The sequence below is a fragment of the Natator depressus genome, chromosome 1 (genome assembly GCF_965152275.1).
Source record: "Natator depressus isolate rNatDep1 chromosome 1, rNatDep2.hap1, whole genome shotgun sequence".
NCBI classification, from domain to species: domain Eukaryota; kingdom Metazoa; phylum Chordata; order Testudines; family Cheloniidae; genus Natator; species Natator depressus.
The window spans coordinates 257759478-257770509 of NC_134234.1; the positions used below are offsets into that span (position 1 = coordinate 257759478).

An 11032-nucleotide genomic window follows, 5' to 3' on the forward strand; every position below is an offset into this window, starting at 1 on the left:
CGCACCCAAGGTAGTTTCTGCCCAAGGTAGTTTCCCAGTTTCATACTGGCCAGGACCTATATTTACCCGTCTTCTTTCCAAAGCCTCGTACGTCAGAGAGGGAGCACAGGCCACACACTCTGGACGTCAGGAGGGCGCTGGCCTTCTACATAGATAGAACGAAGCCGTTCCGTAACTCAGTGCAGTTGTTTGTTGCAGTGGCAGACCGAATGAAAGGTCACCCAGTGTCTGCTCAGAGCATTTTGTCCTGGATCACAGCCTGCGTCCACCACTGCTATGAACTGGCGAAGGTGCTTCCACCAGTAATCGTGACGACACACTCGACTAGGGTGCAAGCGTTGTCAGCGGCCGTCCTGGCACAGGTGCCAATCCAAGAGATCTGTAGGGCCGCTACCTGGTCATATGTCCACACGTTCACGTCTCAGTACGCTCTTACCCAGCAGGCTCGAGACAGCGCTGGCTTTGGCAGAGCAGTGCTGCAAGACTGTGAACTCCGAGCCCACCTCCACGGATACTGCTTGTGAGACACGTACAGTGGAATTGACGTGAGCAAGCACTCGAAGAAGGAAAAACGGTCGCCTACCTTTTCGTAACTGTTCTTCGAGATGTGTTGCTCCTGTCCATGCCGTTACCCGCCTTCCTGCCCCTCTGTCGGAGGAGTTGGCAAGAAGGAACTGAGGGCATAGGGCCGGCGGCGCCTAATATACCGGCGCATGAGTGCAGCACTCAAGGGGGCACTACAGCCAGCCCTAGGGATACCGCTAAGGCAAAAATCTTTGACGACTGTGCACGTGGGCGTGCGCACACCTAGAATGGAATGGACATGAGCAAAACATCTCCGAGAACAACAGTTACGGAAAGGTAGGTAACTTGTTTTGTTTTTTTTTCTTCTGTCAGATTCTGTTATTTTTCATTTGTATGCAGGGCCCTCTTTGGGCATGGCACTTTGCAGAGAGAAAAAAGACACAGTCCCCACTCTAGGAGCCCACTTTCCCTTTGTTCAGTTCATCCCATTTCTCCTAGCTATACTCAGCTGGAGCACCCAAAACAATTCATCTCCAAACTTGTTTCCAGACGTCCGCTGTTTGTAGGTGGCAATCCTATCGCTATTGGTTGTACTTTTAGCCATGGTATGTACTTTACATCCTTTTTAAATGAGTACTTTGATCATTTTTGTTGCATTTCTCTGAAACGCATCCAATTTGTCTGCCTTGGTCTGTGAATGTGGTGCTCTAGAAGAGGTCTCCTCAGTGCTACATAGAGAGGGACTGTCACCTTCCCTTCCTGGGATGTCATTTCTCTGTCTGTGCTCTATTGGCCTGGATTTTTTTTGCCACAATACCCTCTTCTGATCCTTTTGTACGGCATTGTGGAAGAGTGATCTGCCTAACTGTAGGATCTTGTTCACAGTGCAGTGTCTGTGTGTAAGGATGTTCTACAGCATCTCTCACCCTGAGGGGTCCCGAAGTGGGTTTTTTTTTTTTTTTTTTTTTTTTTTTTTACAGACTGTATAGATCAGGACCGGTTCAGCCACCCCTGGGGATGGAGTGCTGCAGATGTTCAGCAGTTCACAAGAGTGGGTTGTGGGGGGGAGGAAAGGGTCCCTTTGGCTCACCCTGGAGAGCTACAGTCTGTTCTTCTGGTGTGTCTGCTGTAGTTACCGGTAGCACATGCGCGCACACACGTCCCAGTCCAGCTACCAACCAGTGCAAGGGGCAGGCTGAGTGACGGTCCTGGTGTGGTGATGGGATATTTTAAACCCCCTTTGCTTCCCATCCTGCCTTTTTGTTTTAATTCCCCCTCTCCCCATTTCCTAGCTGGACAAAGGAGCGTCGTGTCCTGCTGGTGATGTCCAAAGCAAAGAGGAAGTGGGTATCCGTCCGACCGCTGCCTTCCATCCGCAACTTCCCACAGCAATATGATGTAAGCCCTGTACCCCTTTGTGGCTCCAGAATCCTCTTCCTTCCTATTGCAACACTGCATGCACCAAGCATGGAGCCAGTGCTTCGATGCTCCGAGGGCGGGTGCTTTGTAAATGGTCGGGTGGGTGGGTAGACGTGGACTCGGGTGGAAAGCAAAGACCAGCTGAAAGCCAAGAGAGATCAGTTCCATCTCAGACAGCCAGCTCCGTGGCATGGTATGAAAGGACCCTTGCAGGAAGGTTTTTGACACTGCTCTTTACACCATCACCGCCTATAGGACTGGCCGGCTCAGGGGATGGGATCTAGCCCTTCACCTCAGGTCACGCCTTTCCAGGCCAGGTCACAGGTGGGGCAGTAGGCATGGGATAAGCTCATGTTGTCCCTGCTTTTGCTGTTCCTGTTCTGCTGGTAAAGAGAGCACTAGTCTTCTAGGCTTCCAATCCAGCCACTTCCACCAGTTTTTACAGATCTCTTGAAAGGTGATTTGAAAACTGATGTTTTAAAAAAAACAAACAAAAAAACCCCTCACACCCCAAATTAAAACCCCAGAGCTATGTGAAAAGCTGTAAAGCCCAATCCCAGCTCAGCATGTGATGGGAGGTGGGATAGTGCTCTTCTCCTTTCTGCCTCAGAGAGCTCCCCTCCCCTCAATTAAGAGGTGTCTGGCCTCTCTTAATCTAGAGCCAGAGGGGAGCCCATGTGAAAATGCTGGGGATCCCCTTCTGCTCACAGCCAGGGTAGCTATAAAGCATCTGCGACCTCTGTCAGTCGGATCACTCAGCGGCTTGAGTGTGTTCCGTTGCCTCGCAATGAAAGATTTCCATGTGCTGCCATGGCAGTCGCAGGCAGTGCCTGGGGGAGTGGGAGTTTCTTCCTGGAGTGGCTGCTGACTTCTGGGAAACTGTCCTGGGTTTTTCAGTCTGTTTCTAATCAGATTTTGTGTCTCTCCCCTCTCAGCCCAAAGCCAAAATCACGTGTGTGTTGGAGGTGGGAGGGGGCGATAGGTCAGACTAAGTTGCTGTTGAGATATCACCCAGGAGAGATCCCAGCTGTGGGGTGGGGAGAGGGGAAGGGTTTGGACTCGCAGCTTAGCTGACTTGGTTTTGTTTGTTTTTAAGATTCCCCGTAGTGCAAAAGGAGGCATGAGTGCTATGGCAAATGGGAGCCGGTGTCTGGCAGAAGAAGTAGCCCTTTGTTTTCTCCACCGTGCCTCCATTAAAGAGCCTGTGACAGGCACTGCCAGGAGGGGGCTAAGGCCTGTCTGTCACGTGGTTGAGCGGGGCTTTAAAAGGAAGGGGGGTGCGCCCATGGGAGAGCTGCAGAAGGAAGGACCCCTGGGCGGGGGCAGCACATGTGTTCTAGGGTGACAGCTTTTGTTTTGTGAGTCTGTAAACTGTGTCCTGAGAGAAGGACCTGACAAGAGCCTTGGGCCTGGCTCTAAATTCTTCCTGAGCTTGTGAGGGAATCATTGACCTGCGGCCCCAAACGCTGCCGTTGGCACTGATGTTACTGGAGTGTCTGGGGGGCTTTTCCTCTCTTTCCTGTGTGGGTGGACACATGTGGTTAGTGTTTGTGGAAAAGGAGCCACGTTGGCTGCTGCTGGGGAGTGAACCCGTTGGTTTGTTTCCACAATAGGTAGTGCATGGGCAGCAAGAGTGCAAGCTTCCCACCGCGGCCCTGCTGCGCTCGCGCTCTCTCTCGCTTCCAATGGGCGAGAGAATGGTTATGTCTCCAGTGACGCCTTCAGTCCCTGGCCCTGCTGCTGAGGCTGCAACAAGGGGGTCAGTGTGTTAACTGCGGGGGTGGTTTTTGCAAGGTAGACGCTTCGGCGGGGGGGCTGCAGTGTCAAAAACCTCTGCGGTCAGGTGCTTCCGAAAGGCAGTTTCCCTTCTTCATACCATGCCTTGCTCATTTCATGTGGGTCCATGTTGCAGCTTCCCGGTGGGTAACAATTAGGGGTCACTGCTGATCTGGGCTGGATTGCAGCCATCAGCTTAGTCAGGGCTAGCTTGAGAGTTTGCAGGGGCTAAGCTGCTGAAATGGGGGGGGAAACCCAGCCGTAATTCCAGCCCGGTTGCTGGAAGAGGAGAGGGGATCTGGAGGGGACCCGTTTCCTGGCGCTGAAGCGGGAGATAAGGGCAGCTGGTGATTTGCGAAGGAGGCAGCGCCCCAACCAGCTGCTTGCTTTGGCTGTGCATAAGGACAGCCGTGAATGGAGAGGAAAGGCTCTATATGCCACCCGCTGTTGGCTGAGCCCTCCGGACTCTCCTTGGCAGGACTGTTTACAGGGGGAAAGGGAGAGAGTGTGTAACTAGCAATGGTGGGCTGGAAGAATGCAGGGAAAGCTTTGCTGTTCCTAGTAGAGTTTTGTCATTGGGAACTTTTGCTCTGAATCTAAACTCACCTTGGGCATCTCTCCACTTCCCTCTGAAAGCCTCTCCACCTCTTAAAGACCTCCATCCACCAGGCTGGAAAGGACATAGTGAGAGTCCCCTTAAGTTGCTTTCCACCACCTCACCTGGCTCCATGAGTTACCTTATCTGTAAGCGGGCCAGCCATGGGCTTGGTGGATAGGTAGTGAGAGGAAAGTCACTGAACTCAAGCCTCCTGTGCATTTATACAGAGATCTCGTCCCCCAAAGTCTTACGGGACCCAGGGAAAAAAGGCACGAGTGATCAGCATCACCTGCTCAGTGCCTCTGCTGGTTGGTCTGTCCCTTTCTCTTCTGCCTCCCTAACCAGAAGGGTCTGGGTGGGGGGGGCTGTGTTTTCTTTTCTGTCTCTTGACAGCTGTGTATCCATGCACAAAATGGCAGGAAGTGCCAGTATGTTGGGAACTGCTCCTTTGCCCACAGCCCTGAGGAGAGAGACATGTGGACCTTCATGAAAGAAAATAAAAGTGAGTGGTGAGCTGAGGGCAGGAATGGGGACGCTGAAGAGCATAGGGTATGTTACGCCCCTTCTCCCCGGCGTCCCAGAGCTGAAAAGGATGTCGCGCACCCCCGCCTTTCCAGCAGGAGGGTGAAATTACTCTGAAAAATGAGACTCTCAGAGCGTGAGCTAGAGCTGTTCAAACGACAGCCACGCACAGCTGCGCAATCACCCTTCTGCCAGCGCACCCAAGTCCTGCACCTGGTGCTATTCCATTCTCGCCTGCAGGCTCCACAGCTCTGCTCTTCCTCTGCCAGTCTAGGCCTGGCTCCATACACCTCACTCCTGACCTCTGCCCCTGTCCTTGCCTCTCACCTTGTTCTGCTAATGTCCCTCACGCCTAGGCTGCCGCACTCCCTGCTGATTGTGTGAAAGATCGTACACAGGTGTGTGAACTTTGTGTCCTGAATGAGGACACTGTTGGGCAGTGCCCCTTACAAACAAGCTTGTCCTCACTTGTTAATAGTTCTTGGAAATGTAGGTGGTCACCATGCCCCATGGTCTTGGCCAAAATTTCTCCTTCTACCCTTGCCACCTCATTGTCCCGCCAGCTGAGTTGTAGAGCTGGCCAAAATGCTTTACCTAATGGCAATTTTGCTAAAAAATGCATTTTGGGGGGGTTCCAAAACTATTCAAAAATGTGGGTCAAATTTGGTGAATAGTTTTGGCCAAAAAAGAATGATCCCCCTCTCCGCCCCCATGTCAGTGTTCGGATACTTTGTTTCTGAAGAAAATGTCAATTTGAATTAATATTTTGTTTAGAAAATCACAACATTTGAAACCCAAACACGCTACTTCTTTTTTTGTTGCGTCTCCTGCTTTGTTGCAGCAGGAGGTGAGCTACCCAGTGAGAGGGACCAGGCTCAGGTTTGATCTGGCACCTCCTTGTGGGTGTGAAGTCCAGAGCGATCGCTAACTCTTTGCCCTCCTTCCTTCTCTCTCAGTATTTATAAAAGCTGCCATCACAGTACCCTCTGAGTTTCAGAACTCGCATCTGCCTCCCTCCCCCAGACCAAGGGAAGAGATTTCCCTACCCAGCCTCTCACTTGAGGAGGTAACCGCACCTCAGAAGGAGTGCCTGTAACTGAAGGGAGGGTGCACACTCAACACCAGATCTGTACAGGTCCCTTGTTCTGACTGTGTCCATAGTGGGTGGGTAGGTGAGTTGCCTGGCTGACCTGGCTGATTCCCTCCTCACAGTATTGGATATGCAGCAGACCTATGACATGTGGCTAAAGAAACACAACCCTGGGAAGCCAGGAGAGGGGACACCACTCACGTCGCGGGAAGGAGAGAAGCAGATCCAGATGCCCACCGACTATGCTGACATCATGGTAATACCTCTCCTCCCTCCTACCTTTCCTCATTCTGACATCTCCCCCTCTCTCCTGTGCGTCCCTGCAGGAGTCTCTTGAGAGGAGGCTGTGCTAACTGGAAATCCAGCAGGGTTGGAACGCTCCCTTGGGGAAAAGCCTGTGATCTTTGCCAGCTAGGAGGAGGACAGCCGGGGTAGCAGTGACGAGGCAGGAGGCCATAGGCCCGGGTCAGCAAGGCTGCTCCAGGACTTTTCTGTCAGTTAAACATGTTTTTAGCCAAGAAGTCAGCTGAAACTGTATCTTACGCATGAACTCCTGCTTCCTTGGCCCCTGCCTTCCACCCAGGCTCCCGCCCTTCCCTGGAGCCCTGGAATGGCAAAGCCCCACGGCTGGCCGTTTTGAAAAGAATTGGTTGGGGGTGAGAGATCTGTGGGGGTGTAACTGGCCCACCAATGGGTGGGAAGAGAAGTAGGGGGAGAGTGCATAGGCAACATACTAATGTGTGGCAGAGGAGAGGTATGGGGAAGGGGGATGGGCAGGCCACTAAGGTCTGGAGAAACCATATCTAATTGCTCAACAATCCCTCCTATGGCTATAGGGAGTGATACTGGTGGGCTCAGACAAAGAATCTAGTCCTGTCCCCTGTGGCCAGCAGTTTGATGTTCCCAACACTGATGTGTCAGGAGAGGGAGGGAGGTGCTGGGTGGGGTGGGGAGACCCTTGATGCTCTGGCGGAGAGGGGACATCCCTTCCTCTCCACTCCCCAGTGCTGGGCAGGTCAGGGTGGGCACCGCTAACGGGCTGCTCGGTCTGTGCCGGTTAGATGGGATACCACTGCTGGCTGTGTGGGAAGAACAGCAACAGCAAGAAACAATGGCAGCAGCACATCCAGTCGGAGAAGCATAAGGAGAAGGTCTTCACCTCCGACAACGACTCTAGCTGCTGGAACTACCGCTTCCCCATGGGCGAATTCCGGCTCTGTGACAGGTACCACGTGCGCCACACCTCCGTTCCACACGGGGGCCGCTGCCGGTGAAAGGAGAGCAGACCTGGTACTGAGTCGCTCTGCTCCTAAATGGGGAGCCCCAAGGAACTGCAGCTCGCGGAAGTTCTGGGGAGGTCGAAAAGTGGGAGATGTTATTGAAGAGGTGGGCAAACTACAGCTTGCCGCACCGTCCTGCCTGGCCCCTCCCCTGCTGTCCCTCCTCCCCCACAGCCTTAGCTTGCCCGCCACAAGCGCTCCGGCAGGGCGGCACGGCTGCCCGTCCTGCTGCCGCGCTGAGTGGCATGGTAAGGGGGCAGGGAGCGGGGAAGTTTGATAGGGGTGGGGTCCCGGCGGGGGGAGTGGTCAGGGGACAAGGAGCAGGGGGGGTTGGATGGGTCGGGAGTTCTGAGGGGGGCAGTCAGGGGGCAGGAAGTGAGAGGGGGGGTGGATAGGGGGCAGGGACCAAGCTGTTTGTGAGGCACAGCCTTCCCTACCCAGCCCTCCATACAGTTTTGGAACCCCAATGTGGCCCTCAGGCCAAAAAGTGTGCCCACCCTTGCATTATTGGGAACACACTCCCTCCCCGCACCTAAAAGTGATAAACTACAAAACTAAAAGGCACGAGTGATGCTTCTCCAGTCTCACACAGTCTGTTTATATTTTGGGAAATGAAAGAACCTTTAACCCAACAGCCATGCCACCCATGACTATGGTGACATCAGCTCTCACAAGCTAATCAGAGCCCGGCTAGGTCCTTGCTTGTCTGAGACATCTCTTTGGGAAACCCAGCTGCTTCAGTAAGTGGGTTTAGTGTCTCACTAGAGTGCCCCTCTCTCTTTTGTCCATGCCTCAAGATGGTGACAGGAGGCATTGTGCCGCTGGAGGTGAAATAGAAAACTGAGGTCCTGATCACTCGTGTCTGTTTAAAGATCCCTTGGCGTTTTTTTCAAGAGTAGGGCTGTTCAACCCTAAATGTTAGCCCAGTTCTAACTTGTCATTTCATTCTGCAGCCCTAAATCCCCTTCTAGTCTCAGTTGGGTATGGATACATCACTTCTTGGCCAAACCTGTTATTGCTATACTCTCTTAAACAACCTCCAGGCTTCACCCCGGAGGTGGTGCTACATGTCTTCAGTCAGAGAATGAGCCCGATACAGGGAGAGAGTTTGTAAAGTGCTTTAGAATCCAGCACAATGTTAATGCTAGAGAAATGGAGCAACCCTTTAAACCTTGCCCCATTAAAAAAAATAGTCCAGTGAGTTGTGTTTCTCTCTTGGCAGGTTCCAGAAGACCAAGGCCTGCCCTGAGGGGGAGAAATGTTGCTTTGCTCATGGCCAGGACGAACTGACAGAGTGGCTGGATCGGCGGGAGGTGCTGAAGCAGAAACTGGCCAAAGCTCGCAAGGACATGCTGCTGTGCCCCAGGGATGACGACTTCGGCAAATACAACTTCCTATTGCGGGACGGCGTATAGTTGGGGGGTGGTTTTTATCCGTTGACTGCAGAAGCAGAAGCAAGTTTTCAAAGAGTGAGACAGTGGCAGGGCAACTGAGATACATGTCTCACAAGGAGAACTTTATTTTTTCCTTTTGTCTCAAGATTACCAATATGATTTTCCAGTGGTGAATGAAATTGTGACCCAATTCCCTGTGGCCAGTGAATGCCGTGCTCATAAAGTTTATTTTCTATCTTCTCTTTTCTTTCCTTATTCTCTCCCCACCTTCTTCTTTTTTTCTTTTTTCTTTTTTTTTAATTGAAAAGAATGAACACAGTTGGACATGAGAGAGAGAAAATCCTTTCGTTTTAATTCCCCACCTCTAGACTCTAAGTGTAGCTGGGAGGTTTTTTGGGACATTGCAGTGTCATGAATGCATCTGAGAGGGGGAGCCGAGATTGGGGAAAGGGTTACTGGAGCATATGTGTCTGCAGTCTTCTGTGCTCATTCTCCTCAGTATGAAGGAGCAAATTCCTCTTCTCTTTCACACTCTCCTGGAAGAACAATATAAAAAACAATTATAGCTGAGATGCAGGTGAGGAAAGCCTTTAAGTCCATGTGATTTAAAAGGGTGGTTTTAAAACTCCTGGCCTGTTAGCTGCTGTGGATGACCGCAAAGGAGCAAAATTACATCCCAAGTCTTCCCCTGAGGCACACGACAACTGAGGAGGGTAACAGCTGTCTAGCCCCCCACATACATGGGTGCAAGGAGCATAGCTGAGAAAACAAGCAGGGTGCTTTTTGCAGAAGGGGCAGTTTGAAAGTGATCATGGATGACTTTTTTGCTATTACTATTGATTGTACCCAAAAACAAACTAGTAATGGGTCATTTGATGTCTCTCTCATGGACAGAAGAGTGCAGGTTTTTTTTTTTTTTTTTTAAACTAGCGTGATTATGTAAGTAAGACTGAGTCTGTCCACAGGGTATAGCTAATACTGTGGTGCTGTTGTCATCTGTGTGCTCTGGGCCTTGGGATCAGCCAGAAAAAACAAAGTAACAGAAAAAGAACTTGTATTTTTATTTGTCAGCAGTGTAAAGTCAGTCAGCTTCTGCTTCGGGGATTACGTCTTTAAATAGTCTACATACTTGGTTACTTGGATACGGGTTTTGTCTGTAGAGGCTGAATGTGCTGTCAGAGGAAGTGGGCATAAATCAATTAAAGGACACTATCAAGTAGCATAGGCCCAAAATTCAGAGTTTGTGTTTGACAAAGAACGCGTTTGGAAATGATTTCACAATTGAAATGAATACAGTGTGGTTGCTGGAGAGGCTTGAAACCTTCTCTTGCAGTGTTGCAAAATCAAGCTCAATAGCATTCGACTAGTGTGTGGGAACCAGAAAACAAAGCTAACTAGAAATGGAAGACCAAACCGACCAGGGTAGTTTGGAGCTGAGTGAAGTGCAAAACACAAACCAATAGCATGCTGAAGAGACCAATTTTAAAGGTTCTTTTAGATTATTAAACTGAAGCCAGTTATTAATGCAAGTAAGGAGAATGTTTGTTCTTAGAATGTGATTTTACGTTGACTGTGTGTCCCCTTGCAGTCTCCCCTCCCCTCCCCTCCCCCAAAAGAAAAGGAAATTTAGCTCTTCCTGTATCCATTGTCAGACAGAGGCCAAGATGTCCAACAACTGTCTGGAAGAGAAGAGGAAGATCATATTTGTAATATGAGGGTCCCTCAGGGTAAATAGAAACACACAACCACCCAGACGCAGTGTCCCCATCAGGTTACACCTTGCTTTTTTGGTGGGGAATGTTCAGCAGTAGGAAGTGTGCTTTTCTGATTGTGGTTTTTTTAAATCATTACGAACATTGCATTTAAACTGGCTTCTAAGCTTTTGTGCCTCCCTCCCCTCACTAGACTGCTGGTGCTGCAAGTAAGGTCATTTTTCAGCAAACTGGCCCCTCCCAGCAGGAAGAATAGAGGAGTGCCTCTTTGTCATGGGAACATTCAGGCACGCAGGGGATACAGGAGCCTCTGATAGAATCACTCCGCCTCGTGGCGCAAGAAAGGGAACAGCTGTCAGGTCCGCTGCTGGTATTGTGCTGACTTTCGTTTTGAATTAGGTCAGCTCTAGGGGGAGCAGCTGACACTCAGAGGGTATGTCTACACTGAAAATGCTACTGGGGCAAAGCTGCAGCTGCACCGCTGTAGCGCTTCAGTGTAGACACTCCTACACTGACAGGAGCAGTTCTCCCATTGGCGTTGATAACCCACCTCCCTGAGAAGGGAGAGCTAGGACAATGGAAGAATTCTTCTGTCACCCCAGCATTGTCTACACCGGGGGTTAGCTTGGCATAGTTGCGTTTCTCAGGGGTGCGGAATTTTCACGCCCCGAGAGTTGTAGCTGTACGGCTGTATGTTCCCAGTGTAGACCAGCCCT

At 51.0% G+C, this 11032-nt stretch overlaps 1 protein-coding gene across 3 annotated transcripts in view; it reads left to right on the forward strand.

Annotated features, from left to right (window-relative positions):
• The window catches only part of ZC3H7B (zinc finger CCCH-type containing 7B), a 61908-nt gene extending 51681 nt beyond the window's left edge, over window positions 1–10227 (forward strand). For all 3 annotated transcript variants that reach the window (XM_074941685.1, XM_074941684.1, XM_074941682.1), the window contains 5 exons: window positions 1818–1923; window positions 4712–4820; window positions 6053–6186; window positions 6992–7155; window positions 8433–10227. In XM_074941685.1, the coding sequence (XP_074797786.1) occupies window positions 1818–1923; window positions 4712–4820; window positions 6053–6186; window positions 6992–7155; window positions 8433–8625 (706 nt within the window). In that variant the 3' untranslated portion in view covers window positions 8626–10227. The remainder of the gene's footprint in view (window positions 1–1817; window positions 1924–4711; window positions 4821–6052; window positions 6187–6991; window positions 7156–8432) is intronic.
• Window positions 10228–11032: the final 805 nt, after the last annotated feature.